At 44.8% G+C, this 27,585-nt stretch overlaps 2 protein-coding genes across 2 annotated transcripts; both read right to left on the bottom strand.

Annotated features, from left to right (window-relative positions):
• Window positions 1-15,150: 15,150 nt before the first annotated feature.
• LOC133911667 (major pollen allergen Cyn d 1-like) lies at window positions 15,151-15,554 on the bottom strand. Its single transcript, XM_062354007.1, has one exon. The coding sequence runs from the start codon at window positions 15,529-15,531 to the stop codon at window positions 15,151-15,153; it is 381 nt and encodes a 126-aa protein (XP_062209991.1). The 5' UTR covers window positions 15,532-15,554.
• A 2,095-nt stretch (window positions 15,555-17,649) lies between these two features.
• LOC133910850 (major pollen allergen Cyn d 1-like) lies at window positions 17,650-18,513 on the bottom strand. The gene has a single exon (XM_062353088.1). The coding sequence runs from the start codon at window positions 18,511-18,513 to the stop codon at window positions 17,686-17,688; it is 828 nt and encodes a 275-aa protein (XP_062209072.1). The 3' UTR covers window positions 17,650-17,685.
• Window positions 18,514-27,585: the final 9,072 nt, after the last annotated feature.

Raw genomic sequence — 27,585 nt, 5'->3', positions numbered from 1 at the left:
ATCCAGGGACTGATACAGGAGGCACAGGGGATCCCGGGTCCAGGGACCTGACACAAACCTTCAAAGACCTAGCATCAATTTAAACTTCAAATCAATAAGATATTAGAGAGTCTCTAGCAGAACCGAAGAAAATCGCCGAAAGTTAGCGCCAAAGGACTCACTTTGTAATTGTTGGGCGCGCAGTAGCTGGCCAGCTCTAATAACATAGGAGAGTCACCAGTGACGGGTCATAACAGAACCCATCACTTATGCCATGTCATAAGTGATAGGTTATAATATCACTTGTCGCTTATGACTAGCCTAGAGAGACCCTCCACTAATACCAGATCATAAATGAAGGATCCTAACATTACCCGTCACTGATGATGGGCCCAAGGAGACCCATCAGTAATGTGTTATATAATAGTGACGGGTAATGTTATGACCCACCATAGATGACATGTCATTAGTGATGGGTCATAGTCCAGTCCCGACCCTAGGCTAAATAAGTGACAGATCGTAGCAAGTCGAGCGGTGCCATCACCAGAGCCGTCCTCCATGGAGGTGCTACCGTCAGAACAACACGTCCTCCTATGGAGGTGCCACCATCAAATCTGCCTTTCATGGAGGCATCGTCTTCGAACCCGTCCTCCCATGTGTGTGGTGAGAAATGAGGAGTACATGCCACATGCATGGTGTGTTTGAGAGAGATAAGGACAGGGAGGTATGGGAATTAGAATATTTCAGTGGTAGGCTGGTTAGTTTATCGTCGTTTTTTATAAAAACTAGCGGTGATAAACACTACCACTATCAATTTTCCTTAGTTAATTATTTGTGTCGGTTATCATTAAAACCGGCAGTGATACACTTCGCCATCAAGTGGAGCAGGTCGAGAAGCATCCAACGATCTTAGCCATGATGACTAATCTCGACTTCGACACAGCCGTGAAGTCGCATCACGAGTCTCTATTGGAAGCAAGTTAGCCACGGCGAGATACATGATCACCGGGGATCAGCGTATAGGAGTGTGAGCACTCCGGCGCTAACCCTGGTCACAGGTACGCCTTACCCTATGCCGGAGAGATTTCATGGTTCCTCTTCACACATGAGCGCCCTCCTGCAAATGGGTAACCATTTCAAATTGGATTTCCCTTGCTTCGATGGTGACAACCCACAATTTTGGAGGCGCCGATGTGAGGACTACTTCGAAGTATACGCATGCCACCGGAGGTCTGGGTTTCAGACAGGAACAATATTAGGAGTTAATCAGGCAATTGTTCGACATGAAGCAGTTCGGTTCAATGGACGATTACATGGGGAAATTCAGTCCTGTCATGCATTCGATCGATTTTGGCACACAACTCAGCACTGGATTTAGTGTTCTTCACCACCAGGTTTGTTGACGAGCTTAGGGAAGATATCAGGTCTATGATCGTTCTCCACCGTGCCAACTGCCAAGGATGTTGGCTTACTTACAGGAAAGTGTGAGCATGCCCACGAGGATACGGGAGGCCAGAATGGAGATCAATTCTCTGGAGCTCGAGGTAACCTCCGAGCTGCCTAGCTTACCTACTTCATCTGCTCGGGCAGTACTTGAGAGTGCTTCAGTTGATCATCGGGAAGATAGCTCAGAAGAAAATACCCATTAGAAGAACGAGAATAAAGATAGCTAATGGAGGTGTAACACCTTGAGTTTCAGCATTTAGAAAGGAAATAGCCAAAATCCATTTCTGTTTAAAAAATTCTAAATAATTAAACCAATTTAAAATCTAAGAAATATATATGTGTGTATGTATATATTCGTATGTGTATATGTACGTGTGTGTGTGTGTGTGTCTATATATATATATATATATATATATATATATATATATATATATATATATATATATTATTGGACTATAAATTCTAAAATTCACCATAGCTAATTTCTATATTTAAACCCTGCATTAAATTGAGCAATTGCATTTTTGTTTTCTCGGTGTCTTTGTTTCCTTGTGTGGCGATTCAAATTTGAATGGCTCTCAAATTTGAATCAGTTCTAATTCTTTTCGGCTATTTCCTAATCCAAATCATCATCTAAACCAAACCCCAATTGAATCGTTAGATCTTTTCCTTAAACCTAAAGCCAATTCAATCCAAAATTCAATTTATTCAATTGAATATGATACAATACTTAGAGAGGCGTCAACACCACATCTAGTATAATTAACTTGGTTCCACATGTAGCTAATAGTAACAACCGAGTTAATAAAATTTCAGCAAACATGTCGGTAGCTCTATATAATACCGTTGCATATAGTACACCACCTATACCTCCACAAGGCTCCGATATCCCTTATGGTCCATTGCCGAAAGCTTGTTTCAAAGTGCCTCCACAAAGTACTCCATATATGCAGCCCGTTGTGCCGCATTCTCATGATACACCACCACATTCTTTTGGATAGCAGTAACAAATAATGTGATTCCTACTTGGTCCCTAGCTGAGCATCCTATGGGGCATGAAAATATTAGAGAGTAAATGGCTAGTATTTTGAAGGAACACTTTGTGGTAGAACCTGAGGGTAGAGCACGTGTCTATCAAAAATTATACCCTAATTTCTATGATTATATTCAGTAACCTAGAGGGGCGTCAACATCGAATCGCTTGCTTAAGGTGTAAGCAAGGCAGTGAGTCACGCTTTGAGAAGCGTGCAGGTGGTTTCGCAGTTTGGCCTCAAAACCGTGGGAGGGCTGTAAGAGTACGTGGCACCATCGCGAAGCTTGTGTCGAGGCGAAGATAAGTCGTGAAGGCGCCGCGGCCATTCGATGAATAGAGAAGAAAATGGACCAAAATGCTCTCGGTGGTAAGTAGAAGTGTACTACAAAATAGAGGTATTTTGGGGAAAAGCTAGAGAACATAGGGGTCAAATTTTTTAGGCGTATAAATAGAGGGGTATGACTATAGAAAAGTTTTAACCAGCTATTTGAGCCCCTTGTGCTACCCATATGAGAGCCTTATGTTAGGGTTTTAGTAGAGAGGAAGATGAGTGCTTAGCTATTAGGTGAGAGTTTTGTGAGGAAAAATTTTTGTAATCCGTCTAAAATAGGGTTAACCTTTGCTGCAATGAAGTTTATTTTTCTTCATATTATTGTGCTCACATCCTTCTAGTTTCTGTCCATTGGTTCCCTTGCAAGTTTGCAAGTTTTCAGGGTTTCATTGTGATTTTCGTTTTGGTTATTGAGCTGAATTTTCAGCACATTGTGAGTTTGCTCTTCTTGTTGCTAGAGGCATAAAAATTCACATACAAGTGTACACTCATGGGTCTTGAGTACCCTGGCCTCTAGATCATTAACTTGGAGAGGTTCCTTTTCCGGTGATCTTTTCTTTGAGCTGCAGTTTTTCACCTTCGCAGAGTTGTTCTTCTTGATGTTAGTGGCTTAATTACTCACATACTAAAGTATTTGAGCGAGTTTTAGGTCCTCTTGCCACTAGACTATCATCTTGGAGGATAACCTTGTCCGGTGACCATCTTCTCTAGTTTCTTTGAAAGTTGTGAGTTTTTGTGCACAAAGACACATGGAATGGTCTTGAATGGAACCTATAGTTCATATTCTATCCGTGGAGTCATGTTGCCATGAAACTAATCTTCTTGCTTTGTCTCTCTGATTTTTTTGCTTCCGTTTGAGCGTTTTGAGGTGTGTTGGGAGAGAAATAGGAAAAGGTCATCTATTTCGAAAGAAATTTGTTGAGGCGCCTATTCACCCCCCTCTAGTCGCCATTCTCGGTCCTACACTTTCTGATGTTAGCTTGGGTTCACTTATACACTATATCATGGAGCGGTTTGGGTACACAATGATTGGCACAGAAGTAAAGAGAGTTCATGAAGGCATGTATTAGGTTTATATGGAGTTTGATTCAAGTATCAGCAAGTTCTCTGTTTATGGAATACCATTGGATCTGCCCTTTCTTGCTCGAGATAGTGCACTCGTTTATGGACTACGCCATTTGGATAAGATATATGGAGTTGATATCGTAGATGTCAACTATGAAGACAATATGATTCCTCCTATACCGTAGAATCAGAGATGAGTGCATTTGCAATATGTTTAACTTTAAGATGTGAACTGTGATAATATTTATATGTGGATTGATTGATTATGTATGGATGTTGATGAATCATGATTATGTGTGGATGTGGCTTAACTATTTATGATGCATGTGTTTATGTATATATCTTCTTATGATGAATGCCTACGTATATATAAATACAAATTTGAAATCAGATTTTGAATGTTGTATTATTGAATTTGTAATTTATTTGTGTCTACACAAGTATTAGTGTTGGCTTGTCCCACTAGCCGGCACTGATACTCAGACTATCAGTGCCAATTTTTTGTTATGGACCGACACTGATACTCATTATCAGTGTTGATTTTTAGTTCACAAACCAGCACTAGTAGTCATGACTACTAGTGCTGAGTAATCAGTGTCGATTCAAAAACCGTCAATGATGGCATTTTTGAGCCGGCACTGATGACCCTTTCTGTAGAAGTAATGCTTGGTTATATGGCCTGTAGCAAGAGGTAGAATTGTTTTTGCTCTGAAAACTGAAGCAGTAACCATCCAATTCTCTCAACATTTGATTGTTTAATTACTAGTACACCCAAGAAAAATACTATAGAGGCCATATGTCATTATTACTACATGCATGCTCTTTTCCTCAAACACTATCCAACATTATTATCATGGGATAATCTCTACAATGAATTTGGGGTATACCAAACGATAGACGCGTTGATCAATGTTTATTAGGATTAGATTTAATGGACTCAAGAACACAAAGATTTATTCAGGTTCAGAGCTCCTGTAGGATAATAGCCTACGTCATATGTATTTTCTTATGAATTGGATAAACTTGTTACAGAATGTGTCTTTCTATATCCTACAAGCTAGGTCCTCCCTTTTATATAACAACAGAGAAGGTGCACATACAAACAGACCATGCCAAACTCTATGGCATATCTATACCCGATAATGTCAACTACTCTGTTGGAAAGAGCCTCTACCAGAGCTCCAGCCTCCTTCCACCGTGCCCTCCTTGTCGTTCTCCTCCTTCTCTTGCCCCCTCTACTGGTATTGGATTGGCGTGGACGCCGTCGAGCTCCGGACTCGGGATTGATTTTCGTCTACTGGTTGGAAGGCTATGGTGAACGAGTGGATGAGCAATGGAGGTTCCATTGTAGGAGCTGCCCAGCCAGGTGTGGGCGCTGGTCGCTCAATGCAACAAGATCGGTACATGGAATTGATGGATCTTCATCAGGATCTCGTGGACAAGTTGGATTTCTCTCATGGAATTGATTTCCAGCGGGAGATTCTTCGCCTCTTCAATGCATCGGTACACCACCCCTCCTCATCGCCTGTTAGTTCTTTCTTTCTGCTGGTTACGTTTCGACGATACACTTTTCGCCTGACGGAGGATTCAGTGGCTCTGGCCTTGCAATCGTGTTTGGGTGGTTCAGCTCATGGTTTTCATGTCAAATTCTTGAGTGAAAATCACTTTCGTATCTCGGTGTCTTGCAAGTCTGTTGGTTTTCATATCTTTGCTCTCCGCCGTTTTGTTGGCTCCTGCTTTGATATTTATTTCCACCTCTGGAACAATGGGGTTGCATATCGTGAAGCTGATAAACGGCGTTGGGAATTAGAACAAGAGGCTGCGTGGACTACTGTCCAATCTAAAAAGAAACGTTCTAAAGAGAAGAGACTATCATATCAATGGGTCAAGGAACTTCCAAAGAAAAAGGTCAGATTTGCGGATAAGCTTGTGCAGGATTCTCCTGTGAAAAAACACCAACCCCCAGCCATGCCTATTCACATTTACTTTGGTGCTTTTCGGTCCACTTTTGTGCCTCCGATCTCTTCTGTCCCTATCAAGCTTGTTTTTGGCAGAATTCTCTCAGATTTGGATCATGGGTCTGAGCCAGTTTCTCCTCCGTGTTCTTCGCGAGATTTTGCTAGTCAGCCGCCTCTTTGCGCGGAATCTTTGGCACCGCTTCAAAATTCAAATTCGAATGCTTTCTGTGGCCGTTGTCTCTCTTTGGGCCACTGGGCCTCCATCTGCAATTTGGACATTAGATGCCGCTTATGTAGATCCTTTGGCCATATAGCTAGGTTTTGTCCAACCAAGCCTGTTACATCCAAAGTCTCTCGGCCCATCAAGCGATGGAGGGTCAAAACTACTCAGGGCTTTCAGATGGGAGCTGCCCAAGGAGTTCAGATGGATGCTAGACTGAATAATCAGCAAATTGAGGGTTTCGAAGATAGTCAGGATAATCAGCACAATGGTCAACACGGAGGTGAAAATCTCCCTGTTAATCCTGTCCCACAGCACCCTGTTCAACCCCAAGGCACAGTTTCCTTTGATCTGTCTAGTTTCACTGCTCAGTACCCTCGTGCTAACGGTCCAGATTCAGTACCTCGAGATGAGGATGTTTTAGTAGGTAACTATGGATTTTCTGACTTGTCTTCCTCCTCTACTGGAATGGAGGTTCAGAGCTCTCCATGGGTTGCTCTCCAAGTGATTGAGCAGAGGGCTTTTAACATCCTGAAGGCTCGATTGGTACAGCAGCCTATGCTTCATCTCCCTTTGGTGATTCCATCACAATCTGCTTATGAAGTACCACAAGTTCTGGCCATAGTGCCATATCATCCTAGTCTGCATGCAGTCTTGATAAGGATATGGGCTGAATCCCAGATGTTTCAGAACCTTCATGAGCAACAGATGACAGATATTTCTTCGAAAGCAATGACTATTGATAGTGTGGCTGATAGTTCTTCAGCAAGAACACTTGCTCTTCCATCGGTGACCTCAGTTAACAATCCCTTGGCATTCCTGGAAGACTCGAGTTGCCGGCGCAGCACTAGACAAAGTGTCAATAGGGATGGTTTCAGGCATATTCAGCTGGAAGACCACCCCCGTAAGCGACGTTGTACCTGGACTGAGGTCCCAGTCCGTCCCACAGATGCTGCACAACTTCTAAACAATCCACCGCAGCCACATGATGAACTGATTCCGGGGCAGATACCTAATGAAATGTTGAAGAATTGGGGTGTGATATGCAGTGTTCAGCCAGAGGACATCACTGATGATGTTCTGAATCAGGAGCCTTTGGAGATGGTTATAAATGAATAGATCTTGGAATATACTTTGTTGGAACATTCGAGGTATTAATAGTGATAGTAAATGGGAGGCTTTGAGAAATAAAATTGAAGAGAGTGCTTGTTCCATCCTCTGTTTGCAAGAGACTAAGAGGGATATATTTGATTCACAATATTTAAAAAAATTTGCTCCAAGAAGGTTTGATAAATTTGATTTCATCCCCTCAGTGGGTGCTTCTGGTGGTATTTTAGTAGCTTGGGTTAGCTCTGTCTTTGATGGTATGGTTATTGAGAAACAAAGCTATGCTCATTGTCCTTTGTGGCAAGACACAATGGAGAATCCTGGTTTTTGACCTCTGTATATGGACCTTGCTCTGAGCCCACCAGATCTGAATTTATTACATGGCTTAAAAATATGAATATTCTGGATAAAGATAATTGGATCATTATGGGAGACTTTAATTTCTATCGATCTTTGGAGGACAGAAATAGGCCTGGGGGTGATATACATGATACTTTTCGTTTTAATGAAGCTATTGGTCATTTGGGCTTAACAGAAATACCTATTAAGGGTCGTGCCTATACGTGGAGTAATATGCAGCAGAACCCTTTGCTAGAACAGTTGGACTGGTTTTTCACTTCTGTAAATTGGGCGATGACATATCCCAATACCTTGGTGCTACCACTAGCAAAGCCAATCTCAGACCATATACCTTGTACAGTGGTAATTGGCACAAGTATACCACGATCCAATATTTTTAGATTTGAAAATTTTTGGCCTGAGCATCCTGGATTCATAGATACAGTGAGGAACTCTTGGGCTACCCCTATTTCTTATGGGAACACTAGCACCAAGGAAATTTCCAAGAAATTCAAAAATCTTCGGCATGCTCTTAAATTATGGAGCAGGAACTTGTCAAATCTCAGTAAGCTCATCGCTGAATGTAATAAGATTATCCTTTTTTTGGACTCTCTGGAGGAATGTAGACCTTTGTATCTGAATGAGTGGAATTTCAGAGTTATTATCAAGAAACATTTGCTCCAGTTACTCAAGTATAAGAATATATATTGGAGAAAGAGACATACAGTGAACCGGATCAGATTAGGTGATGAGTGCACAAAGTATTTTCATGCAATGGCTACAATTTCATACCGGAAAAATGTTATATCTCAGCTTCAGGATAGCACTGGCAATGTGGTTCATGATCATGAGTCGAAAGCTGCACTAATTTGGTCTGCTTTCAAAAATAGAATGGGAGTTACCTCTGATCCTGTCATGTACTTTGATTTAACTGATTTATTCATACCACAAGATTTAACATCTCTGATCCAGCCATTTACAAAGCTTGAAATAGATTCTGTCATAAAGTCCCTTCCAACAGATAAAGCTCCTGGCCCAGACGGTTTTAATGGTATGTTCATTAAGCAATGCTGGCCTATAATCAAAGAGGATTTCTACAAGCTTTGCAGTGAGTTCTTTGATGAAATCATTGATTTGGAGCCCATCAACAACTCCTTCATAACCCTGGTGCCGAAGGTTAATAATCCAGAAGGAGTAAATGACTACAGGCCAATCTCTCTCCTCAATTGCAGCATTAAACTTCTTACCAAGCTTTTGGCTGAGAGGCTTCAGTTGATCATATTACAACTACTCCACATCAACCAGTATGGTTTCATCAGGACCAGGTCAATACAAGATTGTTTAGCCTGGTGCTTTGAATATATCCATCAGTGTCATCAATCAAAGAGGGAGATAATTATTTTGAAGCTAGACTTCGCTAAAGCCTTTGACACTGTGGAGCATTCTGCTATTTTAGACGTCATGAAAGCAATGGGTTTTCCAAGAAAATGGCTTTCCTGGATGAACATGCTATTCACATCTGGTAACTCTGCTGTTCTTTTAAATGGAGTACCTGGGAAGCAGTTTAAATGTAAAAGAGGGGTTAGGCAAGGGGACCCTCTCTCTCCCCTTCTATTTGTCATTGCGGCTGAATTATTGCAAGCAATTGTGAACAGAGCATTTCATGATGGTCTTTTCAGAGCCCCACTCCCACAGGCTCATACTGATTTTCCCATTGTACAATATGCGGATGACACCTTATTTATAATGGAAGCTGATGCCCCACAGCTAATGTGCCTCAAAGCATTGCTCAATACTTTTGCAGACTCCACAGGACTGAGAGTTAATTATAGTAAATCTCAAATGATACCCATTAAAATCACATCTGACAAGGCCGAATCTTTAGCACTCACTTTTGGTTGTCAATTGGGATCTATGCCGTTTTCATATTTGGGACTACCAATGGGTACAACAAAGCCAAGAATCGAAGATTTCTCACCCATTATTGATAGAGTGGAAAGAAGGCTGTCCTCATGCTCGTCACTGCTAACATTGTCTGGCAGGCTGCAAATGGTTAATTCTATGGTCACACCAATCATCACCTATGCCATGTGCACTATCAAACTGCATAAGGGAGTAATTGAGAATATTGATAGAGCAAGAAAGCAGTGTCTATGGAGAGGGAATGACAGAAGCAAAAAGGGAGGTAACCTTGCAGCATGGCCTTTGCTAATTAAACCTAAAGATAAAGGGGGCTTAGGTATCATAAACCTGAACCTGCAGAATGATACACTTCTTCTTAAGCATCTACACAAATTCTATTCCAGACAGAATATCCCTTGGGTCAATCTGATATGGTCCTCATATTATACTGACAAGATTCCTCATGCCACAAGAGAAGTTGGATCCTTTTGGTGGAAGGATGTGTTCCGATTAAATACTTTATACAGAGGTATAGCTACATGCATCATAGGAAATGGTTCCACTGTTCTTTTCTGGGAGGATGTTTGGTCATCTGAGAGGCTGGCAGATCGGTTTCCCCGGCTATTCTCATTTGCTCGGACTGATCAGACATCAGTTCGGCAAATTATGGAAGCACCTGATATGGAATCTCTTTTTCATTTGCCGCTAACCCAGGAGGCTTTCCATGAGATGTTAAGTTTACAAGAATATCTGCAGGCCATTCCTTATAATGAGTATGAGAATGATCAATGGGTTTTCATTTGGGGAAATAATAGATACACCTCAAGTCGAATGTATAGATATGTTTTCTCTGGTGTGCAGGCACCAATAACTTTCAAATTGCTTTGGAAGGCTAAGAGTATGCCTAGGATAAATTTTTTTGGATGGCTCCTCATTATGGATAGATTAAATACTAAGGATATGCTCCAGCGCCGTAACAGTAATGTTCAGTCTGGGACAAACTGTGTTTTATGCCAAGATGATTTGAGGGAAACAAGGGACCATCTATTCTTTGAATGTGATTTTGCTCAACACTGCTGGGCCCGGATTGGCATTTACTGGCTGGAACATTTGGAGATCCATGGGAAAATTCTTGCAGCGAAGCAGACGTCAACCTCTTCCTTCTTCATGGATGTTTTCCTCATAGCTGCATGGGAGATTTGGAAGCTACGAAATTCTGTTATTTTTGATGGGGTTCAGGCAACTCTCCAGCTATGGATCAGACGCCTTAGGGAGCAATTTTACCTTCAGTCTTTTCGTTTTTCGGAAGACAAACGTTTACTTTTTATTCAGTGGTTAGAGACAGTCTTATAAGTTTTAGTACTCCTCTCTCCCCCTCCCCCTCTCCCCCCAATGCTTGTATATATCCTCTTTATAAATGAAAAATGAAGTGCTGCGGGGAACTCCCCCACAGTTTGCCCTTCAAAAAAAAAAATGTCAACTACTCCTAGCTCATTATGACGACGGATAGGCACACCTGACCTGCACGCCCTGTCCCATCCACCAAACACCATCAAGCTCGCCTGCGAGGCCATCCTATAGCATTAAATGCTACGAGACGGGTCACTACGTCACCACACCTGCCCACAACCATGCTCGCCGAAAAGGAGTGCATGGGGAAGAAAAACACTTGAGTGAGTGATATTAAATATGATTCGACTGGTTATATGAGTACCTGCCCTGTAAGCAGTAGGGGCTACTCTCAAAGTTTTGCTCTGCAACCAAGGGATTGGTCGCAGGAGCCCTACCTTGGTCGCAAGGTGAGCCTGTGGTCTTGAATGTTGGGTCCAACCACTGGATCACGAGCGCGACCACTCTGGGTTCACGACAACGCAAGCAACTAGGCTCCTTGACCACCCGAGCGACCAGAAGGAGCGACCAGTCGTACGTGCTCGACCACGACTAGTATGGCTATCCACCGTGTACGTGCTGCTCTCGATCACACCGATCAACCAGCAACGCCCAGCAACTCCTGAGTCACGTACTACTTAGCAAGAACGAACTCGCGTATCTCGACAAGAAGCAAATAGAACATCAAACAGCAGAAACTTGATGAGAACAATAAAACAAGGCAAAAACTATCTTGAGGAAATTTTAGATTCTATTTAACTTGTGACTTGCACGACTCTGTGTCTTTCTTACAAAAATTAGAGATTACAACTCATATTTATAGCGACCTACTAACTTCGAATCCTAACACGAATCGTGCCATCCTACGAACCGACTCCGACTCGAACTCTATACACATACGAATGACACTATAGCCGTATACGAACTCCTTCCTTCCGTCCTGGCATAAATGAATCCCCGAGGCCTATGACAAGGATTAAGTCCAACATACTTCCCCTAATCTTGTCATGGTCAAGATCAAGAACTCCCAAAAAGATGTCACATGACCACCAGCTTCACCGCCAGCAATGCCTTCGTTAGAGCGTCAACTCGCTGCTCTTTTGTGCAGGTGAAATCTACCTCAATCTGGCCATCTTCAATGCACTCACGAAAGAAATGAAATTTGGTGTCAATATGTTTACTGCGGCCATGAAACACTAGATTCTTCATCAAAGTAATCGCTAATTTGTTATCAAGAAATAATTTGACTGCTTTGGGCTCTTCTCCTGTCAGCTCCCCCAACAGACTTCTAAGCCACAATGCTTGGCATGCTGCCGCCGTTGCCGCCATAAACTCAGCCTCGCAGGAAGACAAAGCAACCGTTTTCTGCTTCTACCAGTTCCATGACGCCAGGCTATCATTAATATAGAAAACCATACCTCCAGTACTTTTTCTGTCATCCATGTCACCAGCCAGATCACTATCTGTGTAGCCGGTGATCACCTCTGTTTCTCCTCCTCTGCTATACACAATACCATAATGCATGGTGCCCTTTAAATACCGAAGAATTTGCTTTACTGTCTTGTAATGCATCACCGTAGGCATTTCCATAAATATGCTTGCCACCCCGACAACAAATGAAAGATCGAGTCTTGTATGGAGTAAATAACTTAGGCAACCGATGATGCGATGATACTCAGTTGCATCAACCAATTGCCCATTTGGATCATTATGCAGCTGCGCCCTCTGTTCCATGGGGAATTTTGTGGGATTGCAATCTAGCATACTGAATTGACCAATAACCTTCTTCGCATATGTTGTTTGCTTGATTGTAATCGCCCATCTTCTTGCGCTACCTCAATCCCGAGATAGTAATTAAGCAATCCGAGATTGGTCATCTCGAACTCACTCATCATCTGCTCCTTGAATCCGATGATTTCTTCTGGACTTTCTCCTGTCACAATAAGATCATCAACATATATTCCAACAATAACTCCATGTCAGCCTGTTCCTCTTATGTATACGGTGTGATCTTGAGCACACTTCACAAATCCAAGTTGCTTTAAGATTCTATCAAGACAGATATTCCAGGCTCGTGGCGCTTGCCGAAGTCCATACAACGCCTTGCTGAGTTTGAGCACAAGATGCTCTTTGTTCTTCACTACAAATCCCTCCAGCTAGGTCATGTATACTTCCTCTTCGAGCTCACCATTTAAGAATGCTGATTTGACATCCAGATGATGAACTTGCCAACCTCGGTTGGCTGTAATAGCAAGGATGACGCGTACGGTGTCCAGCCTAGCCACCGGTGCAAACACTTCTTCGAAATCGATTCCTTGCCACTGCACATAGACCTTCGCGACCAACCTTGCCTTGTGCTTGACCACATCTCCATCTGAGTTCTTTTTCAGTTTGTAAACCCATTTGAGCCCAATTGGCTTGTGACCAGCTGGCAATGCCGTGAGAGTCTATGTCTCATTCTTCTCTATAGACTCGATCTCCTTGGCCATAGTGTCCTCCCAGACCTGCTACCCAGCGGCCTCAAGGTAGCAAGACGGCTCCTCCATCTTCACGAGCATGACCTCTTCTTCCAAGTATTCATCGAGATCCACCCTTGGAGCATCTCTCATGATGTCGTCAATGTGCCTGTAGCACATAGGGCCCTCATCAGTGCTGCTTCTCCCACTTGATAGCGGTGTGGTCCGATCATCCACTGGCAATTCAGGTGCCGGCAGCACCACTAGATTCGTGGGGGGGGAGGGGTTGGAGAGACAGCTGTCGTGCGAGATGCAGCACGTCTCCTGGTTATTGGCCCTTCCGACACTACCTCGTCGACCAACGGAGTAGATGAAGGAACTTGATCATCATGTGCTGCGAGCGTTGGCACACCTGTTGGACCACCCGCGAGTGGCACAGAGCCACCCACCACCGGCTCAGTGCTTATCGCCTCCTCGACATCAAAATCAGATGGCTCCCCGCCGCTTGTACTTGTACACCAGCTCCACTCCATGCTTTGATTGAATTTAACATCACGACTTACATTAATTTTCCCGCACCTTGGATCAAATAGACACAATTGAAAGATGATCAAACCAGTTTTGTTTTTGCAGAATCAACATAGGTAAAGATGATCAAACCAGTCTCAAGAAAGTAATTGAAATCCACACAAAATGATCCATTTAAATTGTCTCTTAAAATATTGTAACCTCGACTGCCTCCCAGACGCCTTGATCTTCCATTATCGCCTGCACGCGAATCACCCAGCTTGTGTAGTTTGTCGCTGTCAACTGCGGGTACATGAACGGCCCACCACCGCTCTCCTGCGGCACCTCACCCTAAGGTACGATTGACATCTTCACGAGTTAGTGCTGCGCACTACCGGCTCTGATACCAGATGTTGGGTTTGACAACTGGATCACGAGCGCGACCACTCCGGGTTCGCGACAACGCAAGCAACCAGGCTCCTCGACCACCCGAGCGACCAAAAGGATAGACCAGTCGTACGTGCTCAACCATGACTAGTCTAGCTATCCGCCATGTACGTGCTGCTCTCGATCACGCCGATCGACCAGCAACGCCCAGCAACTCCTGAGTTGCGTACTACTCGGTGAGAACGAACCCGCGTATCTCGACGAGAAACAAATATAACATCAAACAGCAGAAACTTGATGAGAACAATAAAACAAGACCTGCTAACTCTGAATCCTAACATGAATCATGCCATCCCATGATCCGACTCTGACTCGAACTCTATGCACATACGAACGACACTATAGCCATATACGAACCGTATACGAACTCCTTCCTTCCGCATTGGCGTGAAACGAGTCGCCGAGACCTACGACAAGGATTAAGTCCAACATTGAAAACATCTGTTCGCTGACTGACACTTGGTAGCATGGAGCCTGCCTGGTGGGGCACCCCTTTACGTATTATACTGAAAATTATCTAGCCTCATCGTTCTACTCCAAATTGTCCAGACCGCTTGGAAACTGCATAATCAAGCAATGCTTCACATCGATGCTAGAGGGTTTTGTTTTTGCAGAATCAACACAGGTAAAGATTATCAAACCAGTCTGAAGAAAGCAATTGAAATCCACACAAAATGATCCATTTAAATTGTCTCTTAAAATATTGTATCAATTGGATCCGTTACACATAATCAAAATGGCTGGTGGACAGTGGGCGCGGGAGAGCAACAACGATAGCATTGTATTTCTGCTGCTGTTTGCCCTCCTTAATTTATAAGCGCGCCTCACAAATCTCTCGGCACTTATTCTCTCTCTGTAGGGAGACGGAGGTGGATATGCAGTAGCTAGGCAAAATCAAACAATGGTAGGCAAGAATGAAGGATGCATGCAGGAGCGGAAGGGATGGAAGAATGGGGCCGGTCCCGTCCAGTTTAGCCTCCGAACTGGAGTTTGGAGTTGTAGGCGGTGCCTGCCTTCCAGTCGGCGGGGATGACGTCGTCCTCAACGCGCATGCCGCCTCCCTTCGCTGTGAGGCGGATGGACAAGGGGCCCTTGAGCGGCTTGGGGGTGTCGAGCGTCCAGATGGTGCCCGATGATTGCTTCATGGGCAGGAATTCATTGGAGCCCTTCTCCTTGACGTCCACCTCGACGATGTCGACGGCTGCGTCCTTGACCAGCAGCTTCAAGTTGTTGGGGCTGGAGCCATTCTCGACATGGAAGGCGATCTTGGTGCCCGGGGTCGCGCACCATGCGCCGCCGACCAGCAGCGCCAGTGCCACCGCCACGGCTAGCTGTGAGGAGGAGGAGGCCATTTTCAATCAATACCTTCCTAGGCTGGTGGAATTGTGATGGTGATCGATCAGCAGAGCTGCTATTTATGCACACAGCCCAGCGACCAACGCAGGGCGCACCAACATCGTCGCTGCATGCACGGTCAAGCGAGCGAGCTTGTTCAGGACAGGCATGCAACCCCTCTTTGGCTGACCGCCATCCAAGGTAACTAACCCTGTCCAGCTATTATGGTCGAGACATGTCTGCAATTAGTTAATTTAGAATCGTCCAGCGGCCTGCGTGCATGCATGATTTAATTAATTAATTAATAGTCGTACATATTTATAGATGTATTATTCGGAGTGCTCAACTACAATGAAGTGCTAAAGAAAGAATATTATAACTCCAAGAGGAAAAAGAAGATTCATTTCAGTCGATCATATAGAATGTAATCTTGGTCAATTCGGTCAGTTACACATAATCAAAAAGCCGGTGGACAGTGGGTGCGGGAGAGCAAACATGACATCATTATATTTCTGATGCTATTTGTCCTCCTTTTTAATTTATACACACCTCACAAATCTCTCGAGCACTTATTCTCTCTCTATATATATATATATCTGTATGGAGATGGAGATGGAGATGCAGTAGCTAGGCAAAATCAATCAATGGTAGGCTTAAGGTCCCTCGCTTTCTGCATGATGCGACACTCTCTCCCTGTCGCTTAAGGTCCCTACTCCTAAACTTGACCTTACATTCTCCTCCCTTTCACGTAGTGTTTCCAAGGAAAAATTAATAATAATGTTGAAAGCTTGTGTGTGTGTGTGTATACACATGTGCTATTTAGTAATTCTACACATTGGCTTAGAGCAGCTCAACCTAGTCCGCCTACCCAGCGACGCCAGCAGCCTAGCCTGCAGCCTAGCCTGCAGCCTGTCTAGGCACGCGCATTGTATGCATACGCTAGGTCAGGCCATGGTGGGCGGGATCGCATGGGCCAGGCCGGTTGGAGTTTGTGGCGGCTGGTTTCGATCTATTAAGTTGTGTCGAGTTCGGTCATGATCCAGGTGCAATCCGATGTGACATCTGTCAGAGGGTCCAGGACGTCGACCACGTGCTGCAATCAGTGAGTGCAGCTGGTCGTTGGATATCAGACTAACTTAGCAACCAAACGGTTAGAGATTGGCTATGTGATGACACTTGTAAATGATTGGAGAGAAGGGAGCTTCAAATCATACCTAAAGTGATTGAGATGTTGTGAGAAGCTGGAAAAGAGGATTTTGGTCTCCCAGATTGCTGTTCATCGCCAATGTTGTATGACAGTACGAGAGTCTGAGAAGGATTAGGCTAAATGACAACAGCTCGTGGGATTGATAAGAAATATTACAGTATTGTAATGCCATTATGAAGTTAGTGTCACTTAAGTTTATGCTCATGTTTTCACCATTTTATTCATGCCTTGAATGCAGAAGGGGTTGGTGCAGTAAGCCAATAACTCGCCTACTTGGATGCCACTTTTTCTATATAAAAAATGTAGCATGGCAATACGGATATTGAAATTGCATAGACTGAACCTTCTGGATCAGGGATTTCAACTTCGGTTTATAATTCTTTTCGTGGAATTTCGATGAAATTTTAATGCCTCTTGTGGATAACCTCATCATGGTTGAGCTCCCTGGCCTGATGAATGGACGATTCATCCCCGATTTGATTTCTGTCGCTTTATTCCATCAAACGGATAACTCGCTTGCCTTTGGTATTTTCTTGTGAAGATGCCAAAGAATCGAGAGAATTTTATTAGCTACTTTCACCGGTCTTGTGATCTAACAAAAGATCAAGGATACACGTGCAGCTGAAGAAAGAATATAACTTCAAGAGGGAAAAAAAGATTCATTTCAGTCGATCTTTTATAATGTAACCTTGTCAATTCGAGCGGTTACACATAATCAAAAAGCCGGTGGACAGTGGGTGCGGGAGAGCAAAAACGACAGCATTATATTTCTGCTGCTATTTGTCCTCCCCTTTAATTTATGCACACCTCACAAATCTCTCGGACACTTATTCTCTCTATATATCTGTCTGGAGACGGAGATGGAGATGTAGTAGCTAGGCAAAATCAATCAATGGTAGGCAAGATGCCTATATATCTGTATGGAGCGGAAGGGATGGAAGAATAGGGCCGATGCCCGTCCAGTTTAGCCCCCGAACTGGAGTTTGGAGTTGTAGGCGGTATCTGCCTTCCAGTCGGCGGGGATGACGTCGTCCTCAACGAGCTTGCCGCCTCCCTCGGCGGTGAGGCGGATGGACAAGGGGCCCTTGAGCGGCTTGGGGGTGTCGAGCCTCCAGATGGTGCCCCACGAGTGCTTCATGGGCAGGAACTCATTGGAGCCCTTCTCCTTGACGTCCACCTCAACGATGTTGCCATCGCCGGCGACGTTCTTGACGAGCAGCGCCAGGTAGTTGGGGTTGGAGCCTTTCTCGACGTGGAAGGCGATCTTGGTGCCCGCCGGGTACTCGCACTTGACGCGGCGGAACTGCATGTCGATCTCTCCCGCCTTGCGCAGCTTCTCCTCCTGGCCCTTCTTGGCCATGGCGCCGAAGGCCTTGCCGGCCAGGTCGAAGTGGTATCTGGCGATGTGCTCGTAGTTCATGTCGGTGATGTAGACGACGACCGGCTCGCCGGAGCACTCGGCGGGCTTGTCACACTTGATCTCGAAGCAGGAGCCGCAGCCGAGGCCGTCCTTGAAGATGGGCTCGTTGCCGCACGATGTCATGCCGCTGAAGGGAGGCTTGTCCACGTCCTTGTAGCCGCACGCACCACCTTTGTCGTCAGGGGCAAAGCCCGCGGGATTGGAGCCGTACCACGTCCCCTTGGCTTCCAGCCACTTGCTGTCGATGGTGGTCGTGATGTTGGGGCCTGGGGGAACGTTGGGCGCGCACCACGCGCCGCCGACCAGCAGCGCCAGTGCCACCACCGCCGCCAGCTGCGAGGAGGAGGAGGAGGAGGAGGAGGAGGAGGCCATTTTCACTCAATTCCTTCCTAGCTAGGCTGGGATTCGTGGTGATGATCGATCGCCGGGGCTGGTATTTATACACACAGCCCAGCGACCAACGCAGGGCTCGTCCCTGCATGCACGGTCAATCGAACGAGCTTGTTCAGGACAGGCATCTGCGGCTGACCGCCATCCGAGGTAACTAACCCTCTCCTGCTCGTGGACGAGCGGCAGACGAGAAGAGAGGACATCGATGAGGGATGCCGCATGCACGACGTAGCAGCCAACTACTGGAAGTTCTCCTCCAATTACGTTATTAACCAGCTAAGGGAACTTTCTTTTGTAATGTAACCTTTGGAACTTATTCGGTCAACTATTGGAACTTTTGTACAATAACATTTGGAACCCATTCAACCAACTACGGGAACTTTCTTTTGTAATATGTGGAACTTTTGCGCTCGGACCTGGGTGCTTCGGATTGTTTAGCGCTACCGAGACAACATCATGTTTCCTAACTTTAGTGAAAGAATCTCGGCTAGTTTTGACTACCTTTTCTTTTACTTATTTTGCAATTGACTGGATTTCATTGTTTCTAAATGTGATTTGTCTGCTTTCAGACAGCTCACCTCTTACACGCAAATATGATTGTGATTGTCCCGAGAATTGCAACCAAGGATTCTCGCGGCCTTTAACTAATTTTTCATCATCTGTTTGCCATTTTACCCTTTTCCCCATGCACTCGGTTGCGCTGTTTCTGTGATTATGTTTGTTCCAAGCCTGAAGCTGCTTCTCCTCACTCTCCTATTTGAACTGCTATGAGTTCTTCATCTGCACAAAAGATTCACAATCTTCGGCTTTCAAGTGTTTGTAGCTCTCGAAGGGCGCCACCCCTTTAGCCAAGTACCAATTAGCAAGCTTGCTCTTAAAATTTCGATGAAGTTTCGTGATCGCTTTTGTTGCTACTTTGACCACAACATTCATTTGACGCTCACTCATATTTTCAGGGTACTCCAAATACTCCTTGATGTCATTATCGAACAAGTCCATCTTCGCTTTGTCACTAAAGTCATCGAACTTAGTCGTTTTTTTTTTACCTCACTCTCCTATTTGTAATATGTGGAACTTTTGCGCTCGGACCTGGGTGCTTCGGATTGTTTAGTGCTACCGAGAGAACATCATGTTTCCTAACTTTAGTGAAAGAATCTCGGCTAGTTTTGACTACCTTTTCTTTTACTTATTTTGCAATTAACTGGGTTTCATTATTTCTAAATGTGATTTGTCTGCTTTCGGACAGCTCACCTCTTACACGCAAATATGATCGTGATTGTCCCGAGAATTGCAACCGAGAAAAACAACATATAGACATTAAACATGATCTTACATGAATGTGTAAATAGTTCAAAAGTAAAAGCACCATCAAGAAGATGTAATAAGAATTGCTCCCAGATGTTTCACAATAGCTGGCCCCAGAACAACAAGGTTCTGCTCCCTAACTAATCACTGGACACATCAAGAACTGGACATGAAACTAAGATCACACATAGATATAGAAGGCTGGCTGTGTTGGCGGTGGCCTACAAGTTCTTCTGGCTACCAGCGGAGGATTGATCGGAGAGAAGCTTGCAAATGATTGGAAAGAAGGGAGCTTCAAATCGTACCTAAAGCAGTTGAGATGTGGTAGGAAGCTGGAAAAAATGAGGATTTTTCGGTCTCCCGAATTATTGTTCATTGCCAGTGTTGTATGACAGTATGACACGATGAAAAGGATTAGGCTAAATGACAACGGTCCGTGGAATTGGTAAGAAATATTACGGTAATGTAATGCCATTATGAAGTTAGTAACTTATGTTTGTCTCTAAAGCCTATGGGATTGACACGATGAAAAGCATTATGGAGTTAGAGTCACTTAAGGACCTTCTAGATTCCACTAGTACGCAACACTAGTTTTCAGAGATGTGTAATTATAGTTTCTTGCACATTGTGACCTCAGTTTTTTTCTAATTGGTGACTGAGATTCGGGTTGCATGATGGCTCATCAAAGAAGATGCCTTCGTTGCCTGTCAGTTCAGCTTCTTGTGTGCCAGAAGAATCTCAGCTGCAACTGGCTAAAATACCAATTAACCCTGTTCAACGGTGGAACCCCTCTCTTCCACACAGTAGATGTAAGTCCTCATGCCCCTATGCTGTGTTTGGTATATGTCCGATTTCATTCACACCAGCATAGTAGGTTTTGAAGAGAAAAGTAGGAGTAGCATTGCAGGGTGGGGGGGAATTGAGGTGCAATTGGTTTTGAATAGGTTCATACTCTTTGTCTTGTTCACTAAGCTCAGTGTACATCTAACTTTTATTCGCCATCTATAATATAAAAATATTCATTCTTCATTAACAATTACCTTATTTGTGAGATTAACCATGTGATTAAAAATTTTATCTAATTACACTAGATCTGTGACATCTCATGGTAGATCAGGCAAACCTAGTATCAAGTCTAACATCAATACAAATTACTTGTACTAAGATTTTAGATAAAGATACAAAATGATCGATGACAACTCAATGCACAAGAATCTATCAAATAGAGGTTAAAGAAAGAGGAAAGACGGAGATGCAAATCTTAAAAGACATAGCAGCAATTTAAACTTTAAATCAACAAGATATTAAAGAGTCTCTAACAGAACCCAAAAAAATCGCCAGAAGTTGGCGCCAAAGGACTCACTTTGTGACTGTTGGGCGCGCAGTAGATGGCCAGCTCTAATAACAGAGGAGAGTCATTAGTGACGGGTCATAACATCACTAGTCACTTTTGACTAGCCTAGGGAGACCCGTCACTAATGCCAGATCATAAATGAAGGATCCTAACATTACTCATCACTGATGATGGGCCCAGGAAGACCCATCACTAATGTATTATATAATAGTGATGGGTGTATTTATGACCCGTAACTAATATCATAAGTAACAAGTAACGTTATGACCCGTCACAGATGACATGTCATCAGTGATGGGGCATGATCCAGTCCCAACCCTAGGCTAAATAAGTGACAGATCGTAGCAAGACCTGTCACTAAAGATTCTTTAGTGACAGGTCCTAGACACCTATCACTTATGTTGTGTCTCTTTTGTTTGTTTTTCATGTAGTGTTATTCTACCAACTATCGAAACTTTTGTTCAATAAAGGAAAACCTACTTGAGATGATGTGACATTGATGTGCATTCTTCAGGTGCTAGTCAAAGTCACGTGGTAGCCTTCGGGAAAAAAGGTTAGGTGATATCGTATAGGACAACCAGGAAGAGAACTAGAAAGAGAGTACACGAAGAAGCCTAACAGAAAACATCATGCCTACGGCCCAAGAGAAATTGGGGACAAAAATGCCATAAGGGTAAGTGCAAGTGGGTTGTTCTGGGTATGAGAAAGGTTGTCTCAGAGGGCTAAGAGGATGAACCCGAGTCATACGGGTAAAGATGTATCCCTGTAGGATGTAAGATCAATTATAATTGCTACACTCTCAGTTATAAGCATGAATATGTCCATCTGCATCAATCATAAAGTTTCCGACATTGGGTTGTATGGTATGTTGAGAAGTGGTTAGTGATACTTTTTGTCGAGATGACTATGATCAAGTGACAGTTAAGTTTATGGTTATGATCCCATGATATGACGCTACGAATGGTTAAGTTTGTAGATGTTCACACTCTTGAGTCGATAAATGACTTTTGTGTATAAATCTATTTAACCTTGTGGCTGATTCCTTGCTACGCATTCCCAAATGTATGATCCTTAAAGTCGGGTTATTATATATACCCACTATAGAGTAAGTTTTGTGAGTACCTTCATACTCACCTTGTTTGTGTTGCATTTTTGCTGGTGAGGAAGAGGTAGAGTAATGTATGGTTACTTCATGCATGCTGATGTTGGTGACAGGTAGGAGTAGTGGTGGTCTACTCGTGGTGATTCAATGGTGACTTAAGGCAAACAGTGCCACCTCTCTTTTGATGTTTGTAGACATTAATTCGGCTGCTTAGTAACTTTAACATGCTAGGAGATGAACCAGTTGTATTTTGTTCTCCTAGCGTTCATTGATATTAAAACTTTGAACTTGTAATAACCTTAATGCTTCTAATATATTTACCTTACTCTCTCTTTATTATGCCTTGATGTGATGAAGCTTGTTTTAAATGCGTGTGTTTCGATCTTGAGCATAAAATACATGCTGGGACTACCGGGATTGGATTCATTTTATTCGAGGGGGCTTCAATTGTTGTGGTGAGATGTGGGTTAGCATGTGACTCATCGAGAGACAGATGTGTGCTAGCTTTCATCTTATTAAATAATCGCTTAATTGATTAATCCAAATACAATTTGGATGGTTCCTCACATGCACACCCTCCCATGGATGTGCCACCACTAGATCTGCCCTCCCATGGAGGTGCCATCACCAGAGCCGTCCTCCATGGAGGTGTTACTGCCGGAACCACACGTCCACCCATGGAGGTGCCACCGTCGGATCTGCCCTTCATGGAGGCATCGTCTTCGGACCCGTCCTCCCATGTGTGTGGTGAGAAATGAGTAGTATGTGCCACATGCATTGGTGTGTGTGACAGAGAGATAAGGATGGGGCGGTGTGGGAATTAGAATATTTCGATGGTAGGTTGGTTGGTTCATCATCGATTTCTATAAAAACCAGCGGTGATAAGCACTACCACTATCAATTTTCCCTGGTTGATTATTTGTGCCGGTTTTCATCAAAAACCGGTAGTGATAGTGGAAAGAAAAGGTGTTTTTGTAATAGTGTGTCAGCACCGCTGCCTGATGCTGCTGCCTATCTTCCAATAATAGCGAGCGGCAAGGTGATCACTGATCAGCGTCTAGACAACCGAATATGTGTTGGCATTTGTTAGTTCACATGAGTTGTGTGTGTGGGCCTACAATGTCACGTTGCGCTGGTTAAAAATCAGAGAACAGGCTATAATTGGATCATCGATGACATAAACAGTGAACCGATCCGCCAACGCAACACTCATGAAATTCTTCACTTCGCTCAGGTACTCCGGACAAGTCCTGGTTTCAAGGTACATCCAACTTTTATCCGCCATCTACAATGTAAAAACATTCAGTCTTCATTAACAATTACCTTATTTGAGAGATTAACCATGTGATTAAAAATTCCATATAATTACACTAGATCTGTGGCATCTCACGGTAGATAGGGCAAACCTAGTATCAAATCTAACATCAATCCAAATCACTTGTACTAAGATTTTGGATAAAGATACAAAATGGTCGATTAAAACTCAAAGCATAAAATCTATCAAATAGAGGTTAAAGAAGGAGGAAAGACGGAGATGCAAACTGTAACATCCTGAGTTTAAGCCTGCCAATTAGTGCAAATCTCACTCCAAATTGAAACTTTTTAGGGTAAATTAGGCTGATTAAGGTTAAGAAAATAGGAGTGTGGATGTATATATACAAGTATATGTATACTTTCGTAATTATGAGTTATGCTAAGTTGCAACAGTATTCGAAGTGCACTAGGATCAAATTCAAAATATACTTTTAGATTCTATTCAGCGCAAATCCAAAAAATTTAGTTGGATCCTTTGGTTCAAATCATCTTGAAAATCTCGAGATCCAAGTTCAAATATTCAAAATAGAGTTGTTGAATCCAAAGTCAAAACCAAATTCAAATTCTCCAAATTTGAATTATTCCAAAACCTTTTCTTTCTCTCCTTCTTTTTCCTCCTTCCATTTTTCTTTTTCTCCCTGGGCCGGCTTTTCCCTTCCCTCTCCCTTCTTGGCCCAGCTGGCTAGCTCGGCCTCCTCTCTCCCACGCGCTGCGTCCGGCCCAGCTCGCTGCGTCGTATCGGCCCACTCACGCGCGCGCACTCATACGCCCTCGGCGGTCCGCTGAGCCACGCGTCGCTGATCCGCCCGCACACGTCCGCGCGCCTCTCCTTCCTTCTCCCCTCCAGCGCGACGACGACATCGCCGGTCGCCGTCTCTTCGGGAAATATCTCGCGCACGCCCGACCACTCTCCGCAGTCCCCGCTCACCCTCCGCTCTCTCTCTCTCTCTCTCTCTCTCCCTGCTACCCATGCCTCTGCGCCGTGATTTCCGCGGCCCACGCGCTGGCCGGCGCAGAGTGCCCATGCTCCGGGGAAAATGGTGGGCGCCGGCCGCCACCTCGCCACCGACGTCCCTGTGACGCCAGCACGTGAACCGCCTCCCCGTGCCTTCCCTCCCGTCTATAAGTAGAGCAGCCTGTGCTTCTCTCTCCCTCCTTTTCTCCACTTCGCCGCGCCACCGTACCACCACCACCGCCATTTCCGCCGCTGCAACCTCGCCGTCACCCCTTCACCGTCCACGTGCCGTCAAGGAGTTTCAGGACACTACCGCCGTCTCTGTGCCGCTGCTTGTTCACCGGAAGCTCGACTGGAGCTCGTCCGTGCCAATAGCCGAGCTGCGCTGCCGCCATCTCTCCGACGAATCGCCGACCGCCACCCCGCCCGTCGTCATTCCTGCGCTCGGTGAGCACCCCAAGCCCTAGCACCCCCCTCCTAGATAGCGTGTAGGTGTCCTCGCGCTCTCCCTTAGCTTTTCACCGTGCGCCGCCGTGTTTTGGTTTCCGCCGCCGCAGTTGCGCTCGCCGCCGGCATGATTCTGCCCTGTGCTGTGATCCGGCCATCGTGCCATATGCTCTAGAGGCGTTAGGCCTCTTTTCCTTGCAGGATTGGCCCCTCTCCGTGCGGGGGAGGTGCTGTCCAGTTGCGCCACGCCGCCATCTCCTCTCCGGCGGTGATCTGGCATCGTTCTCTCCGCCGGTCGCCGTCGAGATGATCCTTGCCGAGTCCGCCATGTCGCTTAGAAGCCCGGCGATAACTCATAGTCGTGAAACTCCGGCGAAAACTCAATCCCGGTGAGCTTTCCAGTGCTGCGCCGCCGTGATTCCTCGCCGCCGGCTTGTTTCCCCTCCGCTCCGCCGCTCGGGCGCGTTCGCGCGCTGGCGCGTTCGCGCAAGCCAACTGGGCCATGTCTCGGCCTGGCCAGCCGGCCTGGCTCAGCCCAGTGGCTGGCTAACCGGCCTGGCCAGCAGGCCGTGCATCGTGGGCCGGCCCAGCTCCTCTGGCCCGTTAGCTAGCCAGCCCAGACCCGAATGGGCCAGTATTGTGTAGTTATTACTGTGCAGTCCAAGCCCGGTCCAGGCCCATCTAGGCCCAAATTCGGCCCAATCTGAGCCCATTAGGCCCACTGGGTACTATTCATGTGGGTCCCACCTATGAATAGTGTTATTTCATAATTTTCCGATTTAATTTTTTATTAAATCTTCCGGGAGCCGTAACTACTCCGTTCTGGCTCCGATTTCGGTGATTCTTTCGCCAAAGTTCATCTAAAATCAAGATCTAGTTATCTGTTGCATTATGATGTTTGTTAAGGCTCATTGGTTTTCCATTTGGTGTGATTGGTTCCTCCCTAGTATAGCTCGTTAATGGTCGTAGTCGCAATTGCAGATCTGCCAGAATTCTGTGAGTGCTGCGCGGGAAGCATTAGAAGCGAAGAAGATCCAGATTACAACCAAGATTTTGAAGAAAACTCCGGAGAAGGCAAGTCCTATTTATCATGGGATAATCTCTACAATGAATTTGGGGTATACCAAACGATAGACGCGTTGATCAATGTTTATTAGGATTAGATTTAATGGACTCAAGAACACAAAGATTTATTCAGGTTCAGAGCTCCTGTAGGATAATAGCCTACGTCATATGTATTTTCTTATGAATTGGATAAACTTGTTACAGAATGTGTCTTTCTATATCCTACAAGCTAGGTCCTCCCTTTTATATAACAACAGAGAAGGTGCACATACAAACAGACCATGCCAAACTCTATGGCATATCTATACCCGATAATGTCAACTACTCCTAGCTCATTATGACGACGGATAGGCACACCCGACCTGCACGCCCTGTCCCATCCACCAAACACCATCAAGCTTGCCTGCGAGGCCATCCTATAGCATTAAATGCTACGAGACGGGTCACTACGTCACCACACCTGCCCACAACCATGCTCGCCGAAAAGGAGTGCATGGGGAAGAAAAACACTTGAGTGAGTGATATTAAATATGATTCGACTGGTTATATGAGTACCTGCCCTGTAAGCAGTAGGGGCTACTCTCAAAGTTTTGCTCTGCAACCAAGGGATTGGTCGCAGGAGCCCTGCCTTGGTCGCAAGGTGAGCCTGTGGTCTTGAATGTTGGGTCCAACCACTGGATCACGAGCGCGACCACTCTGGGTTCACGACAACGCAAGCAACTAGGCTCCTTGACCACCCGAGCGACCAGAAGGAGCGACCAGTCGTACGTGCTCGACCACGACTAGTATGGCTATCCACCGTGTACGTGCTGCTCTCGATCACACCGATCAACCAGCAATGCCCAGCAACTCCTGAGTCACGTACTACTTAGCAAGAACGAACTCGCGTATCTCGACAAGAAGCAAATAGAACATCAAACAGCAGAAACTTGATGAGAACAATAAAACAAGGCAAAAACTATCTTGAGGAAATTTTAGATTCTATTTAACTTGTGACTTGCACGACTCTGTGTCTTTCTTACAAAAATTAGAGATTACAACTCATATTTATAGCGACCTACTAACTTCGAATCCTAACACGAATCGTGCCATCCTACGAACCGACTCCGACTCGAACTCTATACACATACGAATGACACTATAGCCGTATACGAACTCCTTCCTTCCGTCCTGGCATAAATGAATCCCCGAGGCCTATGACAAGGATTAAGTCCAACATACTTCCCCTAATCTTGTCATGGTCAAGATCAAGAACTCCCAAAAGATGTCACATGACCACCAGCTTCACCGCCAGCAATGCCTTCGTTAGAGCGTCAACTCGCTGCTCTTTTGTGCAGGTGAAATCTACCTCAATCTGGCCATCTTCAATGCACTCACGAAAGAAATGAAATTTGGTGTCAATATGTTTACTGCGGCCATGAAACACTGGATTCTTCATCAAAGTAATCGCTAATTTGTTATCAAGAAATAATTTGACTGCTTTGGGCTCTTCTCCTGTCAGCTCCCCCAACA

Source organism: Phragmites australis, chromosome 3 (assembly GCF_958298935.1).
Source record: "Phragmites australis chromosome 3, lpPhrAust1.1, whole genome shotgun sequence".
Lineage (NCBI taxonomy): Eukaryota > Viridiplantae > Streptophyta > Magnoliopsida > Poales > Poaceae > Phragmites > Phragmites australis.
This window is presented reverse-complemented; position numbering and strand designations above follow the sequence as displayed.